The sequence below is a fragment of the Colossoma macropomum genome, unplaced genomic scaffold (assembly GCF_904425465.1).
Source record: "Colossoma macropomum unplaced genomic scaffold, Colossoma_macropomum, whole genome shotgun sequence".
NCBI classification, from domain to species: Eukaryota; Metazoa; Chordata; class Actinopteri; order Characiformes; family Serrasalmidae; genus Colossoma; species Colossoma macropomum.
Window position 1 is genome coordinate 9,382,598 of NW_023494795.1, and position 25,540 is coordinate 9,408,137.

The window sequence follows — 25,540 nt, forward strand, 5'->3', positions numbered from 1 at the left end:
CTGCTCCCACAGAAGCTATGGTCATTTAATTGATCCTCCTCTGTGGGAGGGGCAGAAAGTTGCATTGGATTAGCTTGAACAGCTGAACTGCCACCTTGGGGATGACAGACCCACCCACTGAGTTGGACTGAGTCTTCCCTACACTCACTTTACTCTTTGCCTCAAACTTCTTTCAGCATGTGCAAGGACTCATTTTACCACAGTAGTGTCATGCATTCTCATGTGTTCCCTGGCTTTGCTGACTCCCTGTTCCATGGGACACATTCTTTAACACAGCAGTGCTGAGCAGCTGGGCGACCCCAGTTTGTGAAGTCTCAGCTATTGGAGCAACACCTTAACTGCTCATCACGTCCTCAGTAGATGCACAGAAGCCCTCGTTCAGTAAAACTGTTTCAGCCGTGCTCTGAGAATACTGACTGAACTCTTCTCCATCTGTCTTTGACTTTTCTCCTTCAACAACTCCTGTAGCTGTTTCTATAACAGATGAAGACCAGCTTGATCAGAACTGTCTTCACTGCCCCTAGAAGGAGATGCTCCTCCACATGGGAGGGGTTCACTTTCATTTCTTTGACTTTACCTGGATCAGCAAGGCATCTTTGTGTTTTTCAAATGATTCAACCTTTGCAGGACCCTGATAGAGTGTTGAGCTTGTTCTGTGTGCTGTTGGTGCTCTGTTCTTAGAAAACAGTGCCACTGTCTAAAGACGTGAACACACCCCTCAAGGTCCCTTTCCTTTACACAGTTGCTCAGAACCATAAAGCACTGCTCGTGACCTCATCCTGGTTCTGCCAGAATCCCATACTTCTTACACAATTTCTCCTTTTTCTTTGAACACATCCATCTAACATCTGTACTAAGTCCTCAAATGTATCAGCGTACATGAAAGGCTGAGATTTAACTGTACATGTTATATTAGACTGGGAAACCCCCACACATTTGGGTAAACAGGAAAAAACTCCTGCACATTTATCTGGGGAACCTTGTCCCACAGAAATAACCCATGAACTACCCCTCATAATGACGGAACCACAAACGGCGTTGTGCCGACTCCTCACAACCAACTATTACAGAACCCAAAATCGATAGGACTTCTATGGCTAACTTCACTGCCTATGACTCGTGTGACCATAGTCACTGACCAAAACACAAAACACAAGACAAAACACAAACTGAACCTCTTCTGTTTGGCATTTAAGCTCTTTTCGTCTCAGGGCTCACCTTTTGCTGCAGTCAAAAAAGGAGTTGGACCTGATCCCATCCTCGTCAACATTGATGGAAGTCTTTGATCTTGCTATGGAAGATATTCAGGAAACCAGAGTTCACAGAAAAGAGTGTTATGTTCTCTGCCATCTCTGCCCATCTTCACCCAGTCTGAACAGAAGCTCAGACACAGCTTTTATACTCTCCCATTGACTCCCCACCAACCACTCCCCCCATGACCCTTAGTAATATCATAAGCAGAAGTCAGTGTTCTCAGAGCCTTAGATCCTGTTGGAGTCGGCTTTCTCAGGGACTCAGATACTACTGTAAATGCCTCAGTGTCGTGAACTGAGTGTTCTGTCCCAGAAGGCCAAATCATCCTTAGGGGTTGTTGTTAAGGCCATTTGGACGGAACACAGTTGACTTCTCTAAACAATAAACAGTAATAGAGTAAAACAAGGAAAAAGAACAGAAAACTAGAAAATAAAAACAGCTCCCAACACAACATAGAAAAACATTTTGCGACATAATGTGACATAATTTTTCACGATAATGCTAAATATTGTCCACCCTTATCAGCAAACACAGGAGTGTAGAGGATCCCAGAGTGAATAAAAGAGGCTCCAATAGGGAGAGCGGCAAGTCTTTTATTGGTGTTAGAGGTTTAAAGGTGTTGTTCTGCTGGTTTCTCTCTGGTGGGATCGCTGTTCAAGAGATGGATTTGATTGGCTGTAGCATAGAAGTGGAGTTAATAGTCTGTATTCTTCTGTGGAGCACTCTTTTCCTCAGGAGGGGCTTGTAGAGTCTTCTGTAGATGATCTTCTTTCCAGTGGAGCGTCTCTCTCCTCTCCTCTTTTCTCTGAGCCCTTCTCTGCTGATGAGGATCAGGTGCTCTTTCACAGGTTCGGGAGTTCTCTAGCCGAGTTCTTCTCTTTCCATCTGCTTGTTCTCTGTTCTTTCTGCAGTCTTTCTGTGGAGCACTCTTTTCCTCAGGAGGGGTTTGGTGATGCTTCTGCAGATGTCCTGCTTTCAAATAACATATTTCTCTCCTCTCCTCCTTTCTCTGTGCCCTCCTCTACTGATGAGGATCAGATTCAGGTGCTCTTTCACAGGTTCCTGCGTTCTCTGACTGTGTTCTCCTTTTTCCAAATTCTTGTTGATGTCTCCACTGACTTACTTCTCAGGCTGCTCTAAAGGTTTTTTTCAGTGGTCAGTATGAAGTGTTGGTTCTTCTTCCACTCTTCCACTGCCTGTTCTCATTCCTGTATTTCTTATGGTGGTGTCTCTCTCCAGTCTGTCCGTCATCAGACTCTACAGAGCGGTCATCGTGCTGCCACCAGTGCGGTTTTCTCACGGTCCGGTCATTTCTGTCAGTGCGTGAAGGTGCAGACTGAGCAGGATGTCCTCTCCTTCCTCTTTCGCTCACACGTCCTCCGTTGCGTGAAGGAGGTTGTGGAGCGTCACTCCTCTGGACTCTGTGCTCTCTCTGCCAGCACTGGGCAGCTCCTCTCCAGCGAGACTCATCCATTCTCTGTCTGACTGAATGGGCTCCTCTGTCTCTCTGGTTTTCTGCTGGTCTAGATGTTCTCAGATGTTCTCCCTTCTTTCTGATGTCTTTCTGTGGAGCACTCTTCTCCTCAGGAGGGGCTTGCAGACTCTTCTGCAGATGTTCTCGTGTCCAATGATTTCTCTGTCCCCTCCTCTGCTGATGAGGAACAGTTTCCGGTGCTCTTCCACAGGTTCCTACGTTCTCAGACTGTGTTCTAGTCTTTCCATATCCTGGTTGATGTCTCTGGTCTACAGCTCCCACTCGGATGCCTCTGTCTGATGTTCTTCTGCTGTTCTCCTCTTCATGTCCTTCATTTTGTCTCTCTTCTTTGTCCTTTATATAGTTTATTGTTCGACCCTTGCCGCGTGTTCCTCTCCTGGTGTTCTTCTGATGTTGGTCTGTTTTGGTCTCATTCACAGGAGCGTCTTTCTTCAGGTCTTCTATTTCAGCTGGTAGAAAAAAATCAGAGACATCAGCAACAAAGCTCATCTCCAATAATCTAACCTGGAACAAAGACTTTCTGACTAATATTTAAAGGATGAAAGTTGTTAACATGTTTGTTTAATTACAAACACAGACACCCGTATCAGATCAGTGCCATCTGGACATTTTACTCACCAGACTGGTTGATGTTTCTTTCAGTCTCATCCACGATATCAGCCCAGCTTTTAATGGGTTCGGGATCAGCCGTCATTTCCACATCTTTTCCTGCAATAAAACGGATTTTCCAGTAAAAAAGAGATTTGATTATTTCAGTTTTTGAAGGTTCTTGTGACATTTGAAGATGGTCTTTTGGTTTCTTAGCCAGAGTTTAACTGCTCCATTCTTAACAAATTATGGTTTCTATTACTCACCAAGAGCTTGTTGGACAGTAGTCTCTGCCTCATCCAGCTGAACGTCCATCAGTTTAAGGTCATCAGCCTTGACTTCTTCATCAGCCTCCTTGGGAATCTCATTTCCTGCTTCAGATGTTGAAAGAATTAGCAGCTGTACAGCTTCTTATGTCCTCAATATATGTTTTGATTTTACTCACCAAGACTGTGGTCAACTGATCTCTGGACATCATTCAGTAGATCTGCCATCAGACTTTCAATGGTCTTCCAATCTGCTTCTTCATCAGACGTCTTTTCCACATCTTTTCATGCAGGAGACAGAATCACTCATTAAATCCTGATGTAAGTCAGATATTTGGTATTATGTATGCAATATTATGTATTATTAGTTGGTGAAAGCTGAAGATGGTGGTTGGAGGAGGAGGAGCTGATATTGTTATATTAAATCCTGTTTTACCTTTTTAACAGTTTAACTGTGATTTTCTTCATGATATCTAGTGTTTATTTGCTCTACTCACCCAGACGATGGTCGTTAGATGGGTCAGTTTCATCCAGGTGAGTCTGCATGTTGAGTCCAGAAGCTTCAGCCTCAGCATCTGCAGAGCTCATCACTTCACATCCTGATTCAAAGAAACAGGAACAGAATTTTCTATAAATTCTTGATTAAACATCCCCAAAAGCTAATATTACTGCTCTATAATATAATAGTGATGGTAAAGTGAAGGAATCAGTGACTGAGCTGATGCCTTTCTTTAGCGCTGGAGGACTGTAATACTACAAGTGTCTTGAATGTCATGTGAATAGTTTTATTAAGCATTTATTATTCAGTATACTTTTATAAATCAATATATTTTTTTAAATCAGTGTCATTTTGTGTTTATTATGTACTATTAATTTGTATTTCTTACCCAGCGATTCTGCCTCGATCCTGTCGACGAAAAGGAGCATCAGCTGTTTAACGGCTTCAACCTCAGCGTCAGTGAGGGTCGCCTCAAACATCTCGTCTCCTGCTTTAATATAAATAAATATCACAATAATTAAAATACCATAACCAATAACCATATAAACAGCTTTTTTTTAGATGTATGAATATCTTTAGAAATAATGAATAATAATAATATAATAATAATATTATTATGAATTAATATTATTATAGTATTATCTCATTGATTTTTAGCTTGTTATGGTTTTCGTTCTTACCCAGATTGTCGGTCTCTGTGTCCTGAAGGTCAGTGTCCATTTGTTCTTTTATCCCCTCAGCTTCACCGTCTGTGTCCGTCACCTCAAGGATCTCCTCTTCTACTGTAACATGAATTAAATATCCACAATTACAGAAATGAAGAGCCGAGCGTTTCCCCAGTATAATCTCACCTGGAGCTCAGAGTTTACAGATTCAGAGAGTTCAGTGTTTCTGCTGTAGTGCTGGTCCTCAGTCGCTGATCTGTATGTCTTTGATCTGACTCTCTCAGTGGTTCAGCACTCAGGACTCTAAAGTTTGTTGTGTGTGTTGGATGTTTAGTACCTTCAGTAAGAGGTTCAACATCCACCTTCATGTCATGTTTTCTTGTTTTATCATGAAATAGTTTCAGCTTTTGCTCTTACAAAAAAGAGAAAAATGTCATTTTCACATTTTAAGAGTTCAGCTGTGATTTTCTTCATGATATCTAGTGTTAATCTGCACTACTCACCCAGAGGACGGTCATCAGGTGTGTCCACTTCATCCAAATAAGCCTGCATGGTGAGCGTCGGGGCTTCAGGCTCAGTGTCTGTAACATCCATCACTTCACATCCTAATTCAAAGAAAAAGTGAGACAGTTTTCTCTGAATTCTTGATGAAACGTCACCAACAGTTAGTATTACTTCTCAATAGTGAAGCTAAAGTGAAGGAATCTGTGAATGCCTTTCTATAATAGACGTGTCATGAACTTCATGTTAATAGTTTTATTAAGCATTTATTATTCAGTATATCATTTTGCTTTTATTATGTATTATTAATCTCTATTTCTTACCCATCGATTCTGCTTCGATCCTGTCGACGAAAAGGAGCATCAGCTGTTTAACGGCTTCAACCTCAGCGTCAGTGAGGGTCGCCTCAAACATCTCGTCTCCTGCTTTAACATCAATAAATATCACAACAATCGAGATCAATAACCATGTGAACAGCTTTATTTTAGAAGTATGAACAAATATATTGCAGTATATCTTTATGAATTCATATTTTTACAGTGAGATCTCTGTGATTGGTAGCTTGTTATGGTCATTTCTAACCCAGATTTTCGGTCTCTGTGTCCTGAAGGTCAGTGTCCATTCGGTCTTTAATGACCTCTGCTTATTAGTTTTCTTATTAAGTCCTGCTTTTATATTAATTGAATATCAGCGGTTCTGCTGTTTTATCATCACACCATCAGCTCAGTTCCTGAACTTACCCAGATGTTTCTCCACCATTTCCTCCGTCTCATCCAGATGAATGTCCATCAGCTCCTGGATGGCCTCGGCCTCGACTTCAGCAGCTGTCATGTTCAACTTCTCACTCTCTGTTTTCACAGGAATAGATACTGTCAGATCTCCAGCTTTGACATTTTCATGATATCAGTTATTAATGACTATTAGTGACTTAATGATTTTCCATTTTCAAGGGTTGTTTTATGAAATATATTGATAGTAGTTGTGAAACTTTAGTGATATTGATAATTGCATGTTTATGTGGATGTTTGGTGGTCAGAGCTGGACTAATTCATCTGAGCATTATTATCAGTGGTTTTTATTCCTGTTATTAGTTCTGTTTTCTATTTTGGCAGATATTAACGTCCATTTCTTACCCAGAGGTTGGATGTTAGCTGCGTCTTTCTCATCCAGGTCAGTGGACATTAGTGGTTTTATGGCTTCGGCCTCGGCTTCAGCCTCAGTCTGATCCAGTGAATATTCCGTTAAATCCCTGCTGGATTCAGGAATGTCTTCGCTGGTTTTAAGGTCCTCATGTAGAGGAGCTCCCGTCTTCTCTAACATCACAGAGGAAATAGTCTCCAAGCTGAGAGACACCAGACCTGCTGGGACGTGTGGAGCATGGCTCTCCTCCTCTCCCGCTGCTGGCTGTTGGCTTGCTTGGCTTTCCTCTGCTCTTTCTACTTCCTTTATCTTTTCTTTTCTCTGTTGTCCCTTCGTTTTTCTTGTTCTCCACTTTTTCTTCGTCTTGATTTTGCCTCCACCTTTCTTCACTTCATCTCCATTCGCTTTATTCTCTGTGTCCGAGTCGGACTGTTGGCCTCCGCAACACCAGAACAAGAGGCAGCTCATTGTGCTGCTGGTCTTCTCTGGCGCCTCAACACAGAATGATCTGAAGTGGCAGTTTGTGTGGAATGTATCTGCATCATAGACATTATGACATCACAGTGTTATGATGTCATAAAGACAACATTCAACTCTGTAGGTGCTGCAGTTAAATAAATGTGAATAAATGTAAAAATGGCGTTTGTGTGTTGAATTATGAGTTTTTTTTCAACATCTTAACATTTGAAGCTTATTACATACTAAGGCTTATTATTCAGTGACTTTAGGGACTTCAATGCACACTAATGGGGCTTTTCTTGGGTTGTACAAGTGTGTAATAAAGCTTTGGCTTAGTAAGGGGTTCATTTCCCCGTCACCTACAGCTCAATACAAATGTATTACCAAAACTGCTTTAAGCTGTTTGTTTTGTCAGTTAATGTGCTTTGACTGTACAACACGTTATTACACTGTAATAAATACACAAACATAAATACAGTAAAAATGAAAAAGAACTGTTTTCAAAACTGTTCCTTACTTCTCGCTGCTTTCCAGCCATCACATGCCTTTGTTCATTTTCATCAGCTGTACATCTGATTTGACATGATAACGCACCACATGATCATGTCAAACAACATCATTTTATACATTTGATTTCACTTGATTACATAATGTAGAGGAAAGAACCTCAGATCCCTAAACAAAGATGGACATATAGATATGAAAAACAACATTTAACTAGTGGAGTAAATATGTTGCATTCAACTTTGTTGTTTACGTAATTTAACTGTCAAGTTACAAAGAAATTATGTTGCATGCAACTTACAACCTGTAACTACAGACCTGCCCACCTGTACGCATTTACACATCAGAGTACGCTGGTTTGATTTACCACTCTATGCACAAAGCTGTTGATGTCTGTGAGTTCAGTTGTGCTAAGATTATCAGTGCTTACAGAACAGAACGACTGAATTTTCACTAGAAAGAGCGTAATTAGTCCTGTTCAACTGGATTTAGTTCAGTCTAATATGTGAAATATTGAATAAAAATCACTGTTTATATGTGGCACTGCTGGGACTTTGGTCTGTTCCGACTTAACAAATCCCCAAAAAACAAAATACTGTGATATTTATTATTTGTCTTGAAAATATCAAGTATCCTGATGCTAAGTCCAGTAGTAGGGCTACTGCTATCCTAACAAATAAAAATATCCCCTTTATTATTGAAAAAGAAGAGAACGAGTCAGAAGGTAGATATACAACCACATTTCCAAAAAAGTTGGGACGCTGTGTGAAATACTAATAAAAACAGAATGTAATGATGTGCAAATCATTTAAACCCTATATTTAATTGAAAGTAGTACAAAGACGTCACTCTAAAGAAACTGAGAAACTGAGGCCGTTTTGAATCTGATGCCAGCAACACATTTCAAAATAGCTGGAAGAGCGGCAACAAAAGACTGGTCAATATTGTGTGATGCTAAAAAACACCTGGTGGAACATCTCACAAATAATTGGATTTATTTGCAGCTGGTCAGTGATATAAATGGATATTGTAGCACGGCACGTGCTACCCTGGGCTCAAGGAACACGCTGGAGGCAGGGTTCAGTGCAGCAGCCATATTTCTTTTATTCACACCACAAAATAAACAACTCAAACAGCCAAACTGTGCTCTATGCTAGGCTGTCCACTTTTCAGTGGCTTCAGCCAGACTTTTCAGTCCTTCTTCAAAATAAGCTTTTCAGCTCCTCAGTCTTTTGCTGCTGCTGCTCGTCCCTTTCTCTCGCTCCGTTCCCTCTCAGCTCTTTTAAAAAGCTCGGGACTCGCTCCTTCCCCTGGTGCCTCTCGTTGCTCCGCCCCCTCCCCACTCACGGCTCTCTCCCTGCCGTCGCGGCCGAGGTTCGTCGCCGCTGGGTGTTCGGGCCCCGACGAAGACGGCCACGAGAGCCGGCAGGAGGCGGGCGCATGCCACAGGTATAAAAAGAGCTTCTCAGAGAGGTGGGGAGTAAAGATGCTGACCACTCTGTGAAAGACACGGGCAACAGGACAAGAATAACATTTCTCAATGTACAATAGCAAAGAACTTGGAGATTCATCAACTATGGAACATTGTGTCATTAAAGATTCAGAGAATCCAGAAAAGCCTCTGTGTGCTAAGTCCAAGGCTGAAAACCATTATTGGCTGACAGGAATCACTGCATGGGCTCAGAAACACTTCTGAAAACCACTGTCTGTGAACAAAGTTCCTCACTGCCTCCACAAACGCAAGAGTAGTATGAACGAGTGATTTATGACCCCCCACCCTGAGTGATTTATGCCCCATGATTTATGACCCCCTATAATTGACAGGCCAATATGATTGACAAGGTGTCTGTGTCCCCACCACCACCCCCCAAAAGTGTGTCTCTAGCCATGTGTCAAAGACGTCTGGTAGCTTTCACAAAATTGTTTGATGTGAGTAAGTTTCCTGTATCGCTAGACTAACCGTCTGGAGACATTGGTAGTGGGTGATCTCAAAATATTTAATGTAAGGCATTTTAAAGGTTTAATTTCAGATTGTGGTTTTAAATTTCAAGGGGGGGGGGGGGGGGTTTGTGGTGATGATGCAGTAATCACGCCTATCAGCACGGGCCAATCAAACACAAAGGACTGCAACATGCGACGGCATGGGCGTGTCTTGAGAAAATGGCATATATAGCCGACCGAAAGTAACACATTTTCACCAGCGACCTTTCAGTTTGAAGCAACATAGCCTACGTTCTTGGTAAGTCTGTGTTCTACAGACTTTACCCAAATTTCTTGTAAGTAAATTTTGCAAGTATTTCAACAGTGTTTGAACTTTTTGCTTAAAAGGACTTTCTTGGTCAAGGTGCATCTGAGCTTGAAACAGTCTTTGCTATTAGAAGCATTGAGGGATTGTCTCAACTTGGTAAGTTTTTGTCATCGTTATTTATTTATTTTTTCATTATTTGTAGTTGTTGTTGTTCATCTAAATAATGCACACATTTCTGTCGTTACAGAATCTGCAAATACGTTGGATTATGAGAATCCTCTTGGTGAGTCAGCGGTTGTGTTATAGTGTTGTCTGTGTTAGTTGTTGAGGGGTTAATACTAATTCATATATTTTCTGTAGTAGGTTTAACCCGTTTGGTTGAAACAACGGGGCTCTTAACACCACCCGGATTTGATGCTGTACTCAGTACTTCTGCGGGGTGTGAACCACGTGGTGTGGTAGACGAAATCACGTCTAGATCGCCAGCGTTTAGGCCCAGTTCGACAGGTAGCCCTGAAGCATCACGGGGCGACTGACGATAATCCAGCTTCACACGGGAAACGTCCAAGGAAATGTCTGAGTGCAAATGACAAGACGGTTTCACATGGAAAGCACCTTAGGTTTGATGATGACCACAAATCTGTAGGTACGAAAAATAAGTGGTGTCTATTCACAGCATTAAACCAACATTAGCAGTTGTGTGTAATGTTTTTCTTAAACTTTTGGAGATTTGCACGCCAGTGTCCGACCGGTGTATGGTGAATGTGTACAGAGGGCTGTTGATCCTGATCTGGACATCGCTGGATGGTCTGATGAGTTGTTGGACACTTGGAACGAAAACAGCTTTTCAGAAAAGGTGGATGAAACAGTGGTTACCGGACCAAATAACAAAGTGTGTAACAAAGCCCAAACCCCACAGATGTGCTTCTGGATGTTGAGTTCATTGCGGTGAAGAATTAATATCAGACACCACACATGAATGTTACATACAGCCCATCAAATTACAGGAGCCCAGCAATTCGTACATCTTTTTTGACTTTGAATCCCGATATAAAAAAGGCAAGCATGAGGCTAATTTTGTCTGGGCAATTACATTTGATGGCAGAGAGTTCACAGCAGAAGGGTCTGACTGTGTAGAACTACTCATCAAAGAGTTTAGACGGCCCAAGTATCAGGGTTACACATGTTTGGCACACAACGCAGCTGGTTTTGACAATTTCCTATTGCTGGAATATTTTTCTAAAGTGGGGATTGCTGTCAAGATCACAATGATGGGGTGTAGACTGACCTCTATATATGACGAAACGTACAAACAGCGCTACATAGACTCGTACTCATTCATCCCAATGCGTTTAGCCAAAACGGTGTCAGCATTAAATCTGTCATGTTCAGAGAAAGGGTATTTTCCACACAAATCTAATCTGAAACAAAGTGAAAACTATGTGGGCCCATACCCAGACAAGAGCTTTTACGGCTATGACACAATGAATGACAAAGACAGCAAGTTGTTCGATGAGTGGTACAGCACAGTCTCTGGCGGCGTGTTTGACTTCAAAAAGGAGTTGTATGTTTACGGTAGAAACGATGTTGTTTTACTACGAGAAGCATGTATTAAATATGGCGACGGGTTCATTCAGGGTACAAAGCAGGACCCGTTTAATATCACAACTTCAGCCTCGTGTTGCACGGCGGTGTACAAAACACATCTTCTTCCTAGAGATACACATAACAACACGTACATTAACCAACACAAGACATTCTCATATGTTTCCACTGAACGGCTCGAGTTTAAGAGTACAAGAGACGCTGACGTTCATCATGCCCTAACTCATGGGGAAATGAAGCTTGGTGCGTATTATATGGATGGGTATTATGAAAAGGGTGGTGTATGAAAAGCCTTAGTATTTAATGGCTGCATGCATCATGGTCATGAATGTCGTTACAACCCAAACCAGACCCATCCTATGTCAAAGGTGTTGTACGGCGAATTGCGAAAACAGTTTGTCAGCAAGGTAGAGACACTTGTTCGTGCATGTGGTCTGGAGGTTGAAGTAATGTGGGAATGCCAGTGGGCCGATGCTAAGAGAAATGATTTGGATGTTGTAGCATTTATGTCTACATACACAGCACCTGAAAGAGACGCACTCTTTGGGGGTAGAACTAATGCTTACAAACTGTACTACAAAAGCAAAAGACTGAAAAAATCTGATATTTGGACTTCACCAGTTTGTACCCATTCTGTCAGGCTAGGAAGAAATCCCCCGTAGGACCACTCAAATCATTTTCAAAAATTTCAGACTCATTGTGGAATACTACGGACTTGTCAAGGCTACCGTGCATCCACCTAGAAAACCTCTACACCCTGTTTTACCGTATCGTTGTAATGGTAAATGAATGCTCCCGCTCTGCCGTACATGTGCAGAGCAGGAAAATCAACAATCAGAGCGAGTGCACAATGACGACGACAGGTCCATCACAGGGACATGGGTCAGTATTGAGTTACTGAAGGCTGTTGAGAAAGGGTTTGTGATTGCTAAAATCCATGAGGTGTGGCGTTTCCCAGACAGACTTTGTTCTGTGAGTATGTGAAGACATTTTTACAGTACAAACAGGAAGCAAGCAGTTATCCAGCGCATGCTGTCACAGAAGAAGAGAAGGCAGAACACATCAGGGATTATTTTGAAAAGGAAAAGATTCAGGTGAGTCTGAGAAGATAAGCCTTAACGCAGCACGCAGGTCTATTAACAAATTGCTGTTAAACAGTTTGTCGTTTTTCAATCAGGGAAAACTTGCCAGCGTCTGAGTTGTTGACAGACCCTGAACAGTTTTCACAACACATCTTTGGTGACGGATATGATGTTAAACACTTTTCATTTGTGTCGGACGCTACGGCGCTGATTCAGCGGTGTTATTCTGATGGTGACTATTGTCCAACTCGTGACATTAACATGTTTCTCGGTGCTTTTACAACAGCTCACACACGTTTAGAACTGGACAATCTGATGGACAGATTAGGTGACAGACTGTTGTATAGCGACACTGACAGTGTTATTTTTGTTTCCCGTGAAGGCGACTGGGAACCTCCTCTCGGCCCCTACTTAGGTGATTTGACAGATGAGATTGGTGGTGATTACATTGCAGAGTTCTGCTCGGGGGGCCTAAAACATACGGTTATCATACAGCGACCGGTAAAACGTGCATGAAAGCCAAAGGTATCACCCTGAATTCTGACAACTCAAAACTTATCAGACTCCACACGCTGATTGGTCTTGTAGATCATTACGTGGTAAATCGCGATAGTAGTCAACACATACTGGCTCGTGCAGACGGGATCGTGAGAAATTAAAAGAACCTCACACTGAAACACAAGTCAGTGGTGAAACGCTTTAAAGTTGTGTACAACAAGCAGGTCCTGTTGTCTGACTTTTCAACACTTCCTTATGGGTACTAAAGATGTCCATGACTATCGTGGGGTGCGAGAGGTTGACAGGTTTGATTTTAGATTACAACATCCTTGTTCATGTGTAATAAGTGGTCCATCAAATTCTGGAAAAACATATTTTGTAAAACAGCTGATTGAACGTGCTGATGAGTTGATTTCAAAGGAAATCGAAAACATAGTGTGCGTTTATGATTGCTGGCAGCTGCTTCATGATGAAATGCAAAACATAAGAAACATTCATTTTGTTCAAGGGATACCAACAACCCTAAATGATGACACACATCTACCGCTTAACAGAAATCATTTGTTGATTATTGATGTTATGAAAGATGCTAGCAATAATGCTGAGGTAGAAAAAGTATTTACACAGTACGTACACCATCGAAACTGAAGCGCCATTTACCTAATACTAAATTTGTTTTTTTTCAAGGAAAATCTAGTAGGATCATTAGTTTGAACACAAATGACCTCATATTATTTAAAAATCCTAGTGACCACAATCAGGTCGGTGTGTTAGCTAGACAAATGTACTCCGGTAATGCAGAGTTGTTCATGGAGTGTTTTCAAAATGCTGCAAGAGATCCATTTGGCTACCTCATGATTGATTATAAAGCAAAGACTCCTGAAGAATTTCATCTCAGAACGGATCCGCTTTCAAACAGACCTGTTTACATTCAGAAAAAACGCAGATGGGTCAATATGTCAGACAGACTATGTAGAAACTGGTCAATTCCATTTAAACTTCTATTTAAAGCTAATCCTGCGCAGAGACGTGTTATTTTACAAATGGAGTCTAATGATCTCATCTTAACTCTGTGTGAAATCGCTTTCAATGTGCTTAATGGGACTATAGCTCTCACACCGACGCAGTATTGCATGTTAAAGAAGAAGAAGTCTGAAATAATTTTTTTTTGCAGATAAAAAGGTTGGTGCATCCCGAAAGAAGAAAGCTACTATCAGAAAGGAGGGGTTTTCCTCTTCCATTGTTGAGTGTTACGCTACCATTCAGAACAAGTTTGATAACTGTCAAATAAACTGAAAGATATGGAGAATGCTGAAAAAATGGTTTTGGTACCACAACCCCAGTTGGATAAGTTAAAGAGTGATAATCGGCGGGAGTCGATCAGACAAGTTGTAGAAAATGACCTGGACGTGTCTATATGAAATATTTTGAGCAGGAATGATCTTGATGCCCATGAGAAGGCCAAGCTGTACGCCGTTGTTTTGCAAAGATATTTAACCATTGCTAAACAGGGCGATATGGAGACCAGCACTTTAACACTGTCATTACCTCTGACAGACAATGTTAATAATAAGGAAACATATGTTCAGACTGATGACAGAAATGATGTAATCAGTGCTGTTCTCAGAAATGTACCCTCTCGAAGCAAGAAGAATGTTGAGTATGTTTTAGATTAAATGTCTAAGTCAAAAGACGCATCTTCTTGGAACGAATCAGGAGAATTTGTTTTAAATGGACAACCAATCGCCGGGTCACATATTCTGGACTGGGTGAAAAGTATCACAGCACCGCACAGGGTTAGCGACGATCGTAGACCTCTGGGGTGGGCTGGGTTTCTAGAGGCCTTTGCTGTTTTGAATATACCACTTTCATTAAAAGTCTGATGATTATGCTGCTCCTGTGAAAGACGTTTCACAAACCCCCGCTAGCAGTGCTGAAACCCCCATGTTTATCTCACCCACTATAGACAGAAGAACATGGTTAGACTTCTAATGTTGGCTTTGTTTATTTTGTTTTATACATATATTTACATATTTATGTACATACATGTATATTGTTCTTTTTATCATGGCTATGTAAATATTTGTTTCACATTGTTTGAAAACTGTCATCTACTGTTTACTGTGAGGTTGATAATATACACTATTGTCTAAGGCGAACTACCGCGCACAGCGTCTGCGACTAACTCACTGGCGTCAGTTAAACAAACTAGGAAGTCGGCTTCTGCTTCTTGTTATACACCAGAAACGCGAGACTCGATCCGAGCTACAGTGATAACGTTCAGACAGGGAAATACTCGATAACTACAACTTCCAATGCAGACCATGTTATAAAGAGTGCAGCTGGAGACTAGAGCTATAGCGTGTAACAGTAGATCGCATAAGAAGTGTACACTCGCTGTACTAGAACATCGATGACAAAACACCCCACAAAGCAACATTAGAAGTCTACCCAGGTTCTTCTGTCTATAGTGGGTGAGATAAACATGGGGGTTTCAGCACTGCTAGCGGGGGTTTGTGAAACGTCTTTCACAGGAGCAGCATAATCATCAGACTTTTAATGAAAGTGGTATATTCAAAACAGCAAAGGCCTCTAGAAACCCAGCCCACCCCAGAGGTCTACGATCGTCGCTAACCCTGTGCGGTGCTGTGATACTTTTCACCCAGTCCAGAATATGTGACCCGGCGATTGGTTGTCCATTTAAAACGAATTCTCCTGATTCGTTCCAAGAAGACGCGTCTTTTGACTTAGACATTTAATCTAAAACATACTCAACATTCTTCTTGCTTCGAGAGGGTACATTTCTGAGAACAGCACTGATTACATCATTTCTGTCATCAGTCTGAACATATGTTTCCTTATTATTAACATTGTCTGTCAGAGGTAATGACAGTGTTAAAGTGCTGGTCTCCATATCGCCCTGTTTAGCAATGGTTAAATATCTTTGCAAAACGACGGCGTACAGCTTGGCCTTCTCATGGGCATCAAGATCATTCCTGCTCAAAATATTTCATATAGACACGTCCAGGTCATTTTCTACAACTTGTCTGATCGACTCCCGCCGATTATCACTCTTTAACTTATCCAACTGGTGTTGTGGTACTAAAAGCATTTTTTCAGCATTCTCCATATCTTTCAATTCATTTGGCAGTTATCAAACTTGTTCTAAATGGTAGCGCAACACTCAACAATGGAAGAGGAAAACCCCTCCTTTCTGATAGAAGCTTTCTTCTTTCGGGATGCACCAACCTTTTTATCTGCAAAAAAAATTTATTTCAGACTTCTTCTTCTTTGACATGCAATACTGCGTCGGTGTGAGAGCTATAGTCCCATTAAGCACATTGAAAGCGATTTCACACAGAGTTAAGATGAGATCATTAGACTCCATTTGTAAAATAACACGTCTCTGCGCAGGATTAGCTTTAAATAGAGGTTTAAACAGAAGTGACCGGTTTCTACATAGTCTGTCTGACATATTGACCCATCTGCGTTTTTTCTGAATGTAAACAGGTCTGTTTGAAAGCGGATCCGTTCTGAGATGAAATTCTTCAGGAGTCTTTGCTTTATAATCAATCATGAGGTAGCCGAATGGATCTCTTACAGCATTTTGAAAACACTCCATGAACAACTCTGCATTACTGGGGTACATTTGTCTAGCTAACACACCGACCTGATTGTGGTCTCTAGGATTTTTAAATAATATGAGGTCATTCGTGTTCAAACTAATGGTCCTACTAGATTTTCCTTGAAAAAACAAATTTAGTATTAGGTAAATGGGGCTTCAGTTTCGATGGTGTACGTACTGTGTAAATACCTTTTCTACCTCAGCATTATTGCTAGTATCTTTCATAACATCATCAATAATCAACAAATGATTTCTGTTAAGCGGTAGATGTGTGTCATCATTTAGGGTTGTTGGGAGGACTTGAACAAAATGAATGTTTCTTATTTTTTGCATTTCATCATGAAGCAGCTGCCAGCAATCATAAACGTACACTATGTTTTCGATTTCCTTTGAAATCAACTCATCAGCACGTTCAATCAACTGTTTTACAAAATATGTTTTTCCAGAATTTGATGGACCACTTATTACACATGAACAAGGATGTTGTAATCTAAAATCAAACCTGTCAACCTCTCGCACCCCACGATAGTCATGGACATCTTTAGTACCCATAAGGAAGTGTTGGAAAGTCAGACAACAGGACCTGCTTGTTGTACACAACTTTAAAGCGTTTCACCACTGACTTGTGTTTCAGTGTGAGGTTCTTTTTATTTCTCACGATCCCGTCTGCACGAGCCAGTATGTGTGGATTACTATCGCGATTTACCACGTAATGATCTACAAGACCAATCAGCGTGTGGAGTCTGATAAGTTTTGAGTTGTCAGAATTCAGGGTGATACCTTTGGCTTTCATGCACGTTTTACCAGTCGCTGTACGATAACCGTATGTTTTAGGCCCCCCGAGCAGAACTCTGCAATGTAATCACCACCAATCTCATCTGTCAAATCACCTAAGTAGGGGCCGAGAGGAGGTTCCCAGTCGCCTTCACGGGAAACAAAAATAACACTGTCAGTGTCGCTATACAACAGTCTGTCACCTAATCTGTCCATCAGATTGTCCAGTTCTAAACGTGTGTGAGCTGTTGTAAAAGCACCGAGAAACATGTTAATGTCACGAGTTGGACAATAGTCACCATCAGAATAACACCGCTGAATCAGCGCCGTAGCGTCCGACACAAATGAAAAGTGTTTAACATCATATCCGTCACCAAAGATGTTTTGTGAAAACTGTTCAGGGTCTGTCAACAACTCAGACGCTGGCAAGTTTTCCCTGATTGAAAAACGACCCCACAAACTGTTTAACAGCAATTTGTTAATAGACCTGCGTGCTGCGTTAAGGCTTATCTTCTCAGACTCATCTGAATCTTTTCCTTTTCAAAATAATCCCTGATGTGTTTTGTCTTCTCTTCTTCTGTGACAGCAGGCGCTGGATAACTGCTTGCTTCCTGTTTGTACTGTAAAAATGTCTTGACATACTCACAGAACAAAGTCTCTGAACTGTCTGGGAAACGCCACACCTCATGGATTTTAGCAATCACAAACCCTTTCTCAACAGCCTTCAGTAACTCAATACTGACCCATGTCCCTGTGATGGACCTGTCGTCGTCATTGTGCACTCGCTCTGATTGTTGATTTTCCTGCTCTGCACATGTACGGCAGAGCGGGAACATTAATTTACCATTACAACGATACGGTAAAACAGGGTGTAGAGGTTTTCTAGGTGGATGCACAGTAGCCTTGACAAGTCCGTAGTATTCCACAATGGGTCTGAAATTTTTGAAGATTATTTGAGGGGTCCTACGGGGGATTTCTTCCTAGCCTGACAGAATGGGTACAAACTGGTGAAGTCCAAATGTCAGATTTTCTCACAGTCTTTTGCTTTTGTAGTACAGTTTGTAAGCATTAGTTCTACCCCCAAAGAGTGCGTCTCTTTCAGGTGCTGTGTACGTAGAATGCTACAACATCCAAATCATTTCTCTTAGCATCGGCCCACTGGCATTCCCACATTACTTCAACCTCCAGACCACATGCACGAACAAGTGTCTCTACCTTGCCGTCAAACTGTTTTCGCAATTCGCCGTACAACACCTTTGACATAGGATGGGTCTGGTTTGGGTTGTAACGACATTCATGACCATGATGCATGCAGCCATTAAATACTAAGGCTTTTCATACACCACCCTTTTCATAATACCCATCCATATAATACGCACCAAGCTTCATTTCCCCATGAGTTAGGGCATGATGAACGTCAGCGTCTCTTGTACTCTTAAACTCGAGCCGTTCAGTGGAAACATATGAGAATGTCTTGTGTTGGTTAATGTACGTGTTGTTATGTGTATCTCTAGGAAGAAGATGTGTTTTGTACACCGCCGTGCAACACGAGGCTGAAGTTGTGATATTAAACGGGTCCTGCTTTGTACCCTGAATGAACCCATCGCCATATTTAATACATGCTTCTCGTAGTAAAACAACATCGTTTCTACCGTAAACATACAACTCCTTTTTGAAGTCAAACACGCCGCCAGAGACTGTGCTGTACCACTCATCGAACAACTTGCTGTCTTTGTCATTCATTGTGTCATAGCCGTAAAAGCTCTTGTCTGGGTATGGGCCCACATAGTTTTCACTTTGTTTCAGATTAGATTTGTGTGGAAAATACCCTTTCTCTGAACATGACAGATTTAATGCTGACACCGTTTTGGCTAAACGCATTGGGATGAATGAGTACGAGTCTATGTAGCGCTGTTTGTACGTTTCGTCATACATAGAGATCAGTCTACACCCCATCACTGTGATCTTGACAGCAATCCCCACTTTAGAAAAATATTCCAGCAATAGGAAATTGTCAAAACCAGCTGCGTTGTGTGCCAACCATGTGTAACCCTGATACTTGGGCCGTCTAAACTCTTTGATGAGTAGTTCTACACAGTCAGACCCTTCTGCTGTGAACTCTCTGCCATCAAATGTAATTGCCCAGACAAAATTAGCCTCATGCTTGCCTTTTTTATATCGACTTTCAAAGTCAAAAAAGATGTACGAATTGCTGGGCTCCTGTAATTTGATGGGCTGTATGTAACATTCATGTGTGGTGTCTGATATTAATTCTTCACCGCAATGAACTCAACATCCAGAAGCACATCTGTGGGGTTTGGGCTTTGTTACACACTTTGTTATTTGGTCCGGTAACCACTGTTTCATCCACCTTTTCTGAAAAGCTGTTCTCGTTCCAAGTGTCCAACAACTCATCAGACCATCCAGCGATGTCCAGATCAGGATCAACAGCCCTCTGTACACATTCACCATACATCGGTCAGACACTGGCGTGCAAATCTCCAAAAGTTTAAGAAAAACATTACACACAACTGCTAATGTTGGTTTAATGCGGTGAATAGACACCACTTATTTTTCTTACCTACAGATTTGTGGTCATCATCAAACCTAAGGTGCTTTCCATGTGAAACCGTCTTGTCATTTGCACTCAGACATTTCCTTGGATGTTTCCCGCGTAAAGCTGGATTATCGTCAGTCACACGGTCCCGTGATGCTTCAGGGCTACTTGTCGAACTGGGCCTAAACGCTGGTGATCTAGACGTGATTTCGTCTACCATGCCACCTGGTTCACACCCCGCAGAAGTACTGGGTACAGCATCAAATCCGGGTGATGTTAAGAGCCCCCTTGTTTCAACCAAAAGGGTTAAACCTACTACAGAAAATATATGAATTAGTATTAACCCCTCAACAACTAACACAGACAACACTATAACACAACCGCTGACTCACCAAGAGGATTCTCATAATCCAACGTATTTGCAGATTCTGTAACGCCAGAAATGTATGCATTATTTAGATGAACATCAACAACTACAAATAATGAAAAAAATAAATAAATAACGATGACAAAAACTTACCAAGTTGAGACAATCCCTCACTGCTTCTAATAGCAAAGACTGTTTCAAGCTCAGATGCACCTTGACCAAGAAGTCCTTTTAAGCAAAAAGTTCAAACACTGTTGAAATACTTGCAAAATTTACTTACAAGAAATTTGGGTAAAGTCTGTAGAACACAGACTTACCAAGAACGTAGGCTATGTTGCTTCAAACTGAAAGGTCGCTGGTGAAAATGTGTTACTTTCGGTCGGCTATATATGCCATTTTCTCAAGACACGCCCATGCCGTCGCATGTTGCAGTCCTTTGTGTTTGATTGGCCCGTGCTGATAGGCGTGATTACCGCATCATGACCACAAAATCGCCCCCCCCACCTTGAAATTTAAATCCACAATCTGAAATGAAACCTTTAAAATGCCTTACATTAAACATTTTGAGATCACCCACTACCAATGTCTCCAGACGGTTAGTCTAGCGATACAGGAAACTTACTCACATCAAACAATTATGTGAAAGCTACCAGACGTCTTTGACACATGGCTAGAGACACACTTTTGGGGGGTGGTGGTGGGGACACAGACACCTTGTCAATCATATTGGCCTGTCAATCATAGGGGGTCATAAATCATGGGGCATAAATCACTCAGGGTGGGGGGTCATAAATCACTCGTTCATACTACTCTTGCGTTTGTGGAGGCAGTGAGGAACTTTGTTCACAGACAGTGGTTTTCAGAAGTGTTTCTGAGCCCATGCAGTGATTCCTGTCAGCCAATAATGGTTTTCAGCCTTGTACTTAGCACACAGAGGCTTTTCTGGATTCTCTGAATCTTTAATGACACAATGTTCCATAGATGATGAATCTCCGAGTTCTTTGCTATTGTACATTGAGAAATGTTATTCTTGTCCTGTTGCCCGTGTCTTTCACAGAGTGGTCAGCATCTTTACTCCCCACCTCTCTGAGAAGCTCTTTTTATACCCATTTATTATCACTGACCTGCTGCAAATAAAACCAATTATTTGTGAGATGTTCCACCAGGTGTTTTTTAGCATCACACAATATTGAGCAGTCTTTTGTTGCCGCTCTTCCAGCTATTTTGAAATGTGTTGATGGCATCAGATTCAAAACGGCCTCAGTTTCTCAGTTTCGTTAGAGTGACGTCTTTGTACTACTTTCAATTAAATATAGGGTTTAAATGATTTGCACATCATTACATTCTGTTTTTATTTGTATTTCACACAGCGTTCCCACTTTTTTGGAAATGTGGTTGTATATCTACCTTCAAGAAATGTTCAAGACAAATAATAAATATCACAGTATTTTGTTTTTTGGGGATTTGTTAAGTCGGAACAGACCAAAGTCCCAGCAGTGCCAGATATAAACAGTGACTTTTATTCAATATTTCACATATTAGACTGAACTAAATCCAGTTAAACATGACTAATTACACTCTTTCTAGTCAAAATTCAGTCGTTCTGTTCTGTAAGCACTGATAATCTCCGCACAACTGAACTCACAGACATCAACAGCTTTTGCATAGAACGGTAAATCAAACCAGCGTACTCTGATGTGTAAATGCGTACAGGTGGGCAGGTCTGTAGTTACAGGTTGTAAGTTGCATGCAACATAATTTCTTTGTGACTTGACAGTTAAATTAAGTAAACAACAAAGTTGAATGCAACATATTTACTCCACTAGTTAAATGTTCTCTTTTATATCTATATGTCCATCTTTGTTTAGGGATCTGAGGTTCTTTCCTCTACATTATGTAATCAAGTGAAATCAAATGTATAAATTGTTGTTTGACATGATCATGTGGTGCGTTATCATGTCAAATCAGATGTACAGCTGATGAAAATGAACAAAGGCATGTGATGGCTGGAAAGCAGCGAGAAGTAATGAACAGTTTTGAAAACAGTTCTTTTTAATTTTTACTGTATTTATGTTTGTGTATTTATTACAGTGTAACAAAGTGTTGTACAGTCAAAGCACATTAACTGCCAAAACAAACAGCTTAAAGCAGTTTTCCTAATACATTTGTATTGAGCTGTAGGTGACTGGGAAATGAACCCCTTACTAAGCCAAAGCTTTATTACACACTTGTACAACCCAAGAAAAGCCCCATTAGTGTGCATTGAAGTCTCTAAAGTCACTGAATAATAAGCCTTAGTATGTAATAAGCTTCAAATGTTAAGATGTTGAGAAAAAATCTCTTATAATTTAACACACAAACGCCATTTTTACATTTATTCACATTTATTTAACTGCAGCACCTACAGAGTTGAATGTTGTCTTTATGACATCATAACACTGTGATGTCACAATGTCTATGATGCAGATAAATTCCACACAAACTGCCACTTCAGATCATTCTGTGTTGAGGCGCCAGAGAAGACCAGCAGCACAATGAGCTGCCTCTTGTTCTGGTGTTGCGGAGGCCAACAGTCCGACTCAGACACAGAGAATAAGGCGAATGGAGATGAAGTGAAGAAAGACGGAGGCAAAATCAAGAAGAAGAAACAGTGGAGAACAAGAAAAACGAAGGGACAACAGAGAAAAGAAAAGATAAAGGATGTAGAAAAAGCAGAGGAAAGCCAAGCAAGACAACAGCCAGCAGCGGGAGAGGAGGAGAGCCATGCTCCACACGTCCCAGCAGGTCTGGTGTCTCTCAGCTTGGAGACTATTTCCTTTGTGATGTTGGAGAAGACGGGAGCTCCTCTACATGAGGACCTTAAAACCAGCGAAGACATTCCTGAATCCAGCAGGGATTTAACGGAATATTCACTGGATCAGACTGAGGCTGAAGCCGAGGCCGAAGCCATAAAACCACTAATGTCCACTGACCTGGATGAGAAAGACACAGCTAACATCCAACCTCTGGGTAAGAAATGGACATTAATATCTGCCAAAATAGAAAACAGAACTAATAACAGGAATAAAAACCACTGATAATAATGCTCAGATGAATTAGTCCAGCTCTGACCACCAAACATCCACATAAACATGCAATTATCAATATCACTAAAGTTCCACAACTACTATCAATATATTTCATAAAACAACCCTTCAAAATGGAAAATCATTAAGTCATTAATAGTCATTAATAACTGATATGAAAATGTCAAAGCTGGAGATCTGACAGTATCTATTCCTGTGAAAACAGAGAGTGAGAAGTTGAACATGACGGCTGCTGAAGTCGAGGCCGAGGCCATCCAGGAGCTGATGGACATTCATCTGGATGAGACTGAGGAAATGGTGGAGAAACATCTGGGTAAGTTCAGGAACTGAGCTGATGGTGTGATGATAAAACAGCAGAACCGCTGATATTCTATTAATATAAAAGCAGGACTTAATAAGAAAACTAATAAGCAGAGGTCATTAAAGACTGAATGGACACTGACCTTCAGGACACAGAGACCAAAAATCTGGGTTAGAAATGACCATAACAAGCTACCAATCACAGAGATCTCACTGTAAAAATATTAATTCATAAAGATATACTGCAATATATTTGTTCATATTTCTAAAATAAAGTTATTCACATGGTTATTGATCTTGATTATTGTGATATTTATTGATGTTAAAGCAGGAGACGAGATGTTTGAGGCGACCCTCACTGACGCTGAGGTTGAAGCCGTTAAACAGCTGATGCTCCTTTTCGTCGACAGGATCGAGGCGGAATCGATGGGTAAGAAATAAAAATTAATAACACATAATAAACACAAAATGATATACTGAATAATAAATGCTTAATAAAACTATTAACATGAAGTTCAAGACACGTCTATTATAGAAAGGCATTCACAGATTCCTTCACTTTAGCTTCACTATTGAGAAGTAATACTAACTGTTGGTGACGTTTCATCAAGAATTCAGAGAAAACTGTCTCACTTTTTCTTTGAATTAGGATGTGAAGTGATGGATGTTACAGACACTGAGCCTGAAGCCCCGACGCTCACCATGCAGGCTTATTTGGATGAAGTGGACACACCTGATGACCGTCCTCTGGGTGAGTAGTGCAGATTAACACTAGATATCATGAAGAAAATCACAGTTGAACTCTTAAAATGTGAAAATGACATTTTTCTCTTTTTTGTAAGAGCAAAAGCTGAAAATATTTCATGATAAAACAAGAAAACATGACATGAAGGTGGATGTTGAACCTCTGACTGAAGGTACTAAACATCCAACACACATAACAAACTTTAGAGTCCTGAGTGCTGAACCACTGAGAGAGTCAGATCAAAGACATACAGATCAGCGACTGAGGACCAGCACTACAGCAGAAACACTGAACTCTCTGAATCTGTAAACTCTGAGCTCCAGGTGAGATTATACTGGGGAAACGCTCGGCTCTTCATTTCTGTAATTGTGGATATTTAATTCATGTTACAGTAGAAGAGGAGATCCTTGAGGTGATGGACACAGACGGTGAAGCTGAGGGGATAAAAGAACAAATGGACACTGACCTTCAGGACACAGAGACCGACAATCTGGGTAAGAACGAAAACCATAACAAGATAAAAATATTAATCAATGATGATAATAATAATAATAATAATAATTATTATTATTATTATTATTATTATTATTACTATTGTTATTATTATTATTATTATTATTATAACAAGATAATTGTTCATACATCTAAAAAAAAGCTGTTTATATGGTTATTGGTTATGGTATTTTAATTATTGTGATATTTATTTATGTTAAAGCAGGAGACGAGATGTTTGAGGCGACCCTCACTGACGCTGAGGTTGAAGCCGTTAAACAGCTAATGCTCCTTTTCGTCGACAGGATCGAGGCGGAATCGCTGGGTAAGAAATACAAATTAATAATACATAATAAACCCAAAATGACACTGATTTAAAAAAAATATTGATTTATAAAAGTATACTGAATAATAAATGCTTAATAAAACTATTCACCTGACATTCAAGACACTTGTAGTATTACAGTCCTCCAGCGCTAAAGAAAGGCATCAGCTCATTCACTGATTCCTTCACTTTACCATCACTATTATATTATAGAGCAGTAATATTAGCTTTTGGGGATGTTTAATCAAGAATTTATAGAAAATTCTGTTCCTGTTTCTTTGAATCAGGATGTGAAGTGATGAGCTCTGCAGATACTGAGGCTGAAGCTTCTGGACTCAACATTCAGACTCACCTGGATGAAACTGACCCATCTAATGACCATCGTCTGGGTGAGTAGAGCAAATAAACACTAGTTATCATGAAGAAAATCACAGTTAAACTGTTAAAAAGGTAAAACAGGATTTA

The 25,540-nt window shown here is 40.8% G+C and overlaps 1 protein-coding gene across 1 annotated transcript; it reads right to left on the reverse strand.

The window, feature by feature from the left end:
* Positions 1 to 2,410: 2,410 nt before the first annotated feature.
* On the reverse strand, positions 2,411 to 18,946 carry LOC118816082. The gene is made up of 13 exons (XM_036582591.1): positions 18,856 to 18,946; positions 17,850 to 18,011; positions 6,402 to 6,944; positions 6,009 to 6,116; positions 5,592 to 5,693; positions 5,271 to 5,372; positions 4,783 to 4,884; positions 4,491 to 4,592; positions 4,101 to 4,202; positions 3,783 to 3,884; positions 3,604 to 3,708; positions 3,368 to 3,457; positions 2,411 to 3,198 (listed from the first exon to the last, which is right to left on the reverse strand). Exons 1-13 carry the CDS (start codon positions 18,944 to 18,946, stop codon positions 2,411 to 2,413), a joined length of 2,499 nt encoding a protein of 832 aa, XP_036438484.1.
* Between the last annotated feature and the right edge of the window lie 6,594 nt (positions 18,947 to 25,540).

What these genes read in the sequence shown, in the direction of transcription:
- LOC118816082 (XM_036582591.1), bottom strand. Translation starts at nt 18,946, where the DNA reads ATGAATGACAAAGACAGCAAGTTGTTCGATGAGTGGTACAGCACAGTC. An exon ending in GATCGAGGCAGAATCGCTGG is followed by an intron (nt 4,203 to 4,490) that starts GTAAGAAATACA and finishes TCTTTGAATCAG; the next exon opens with GATGTGAAGTGATGAGCTCT. An exon ending in ATCTAACGACCATCGTCTGG is followed by an intron (nt 3,885 to 4,100) that starts GTGAGTAGAGCA and finishes CTGCATGAAAAG; the next exon opens with ATGTGGAAAAGACGTCTGAT.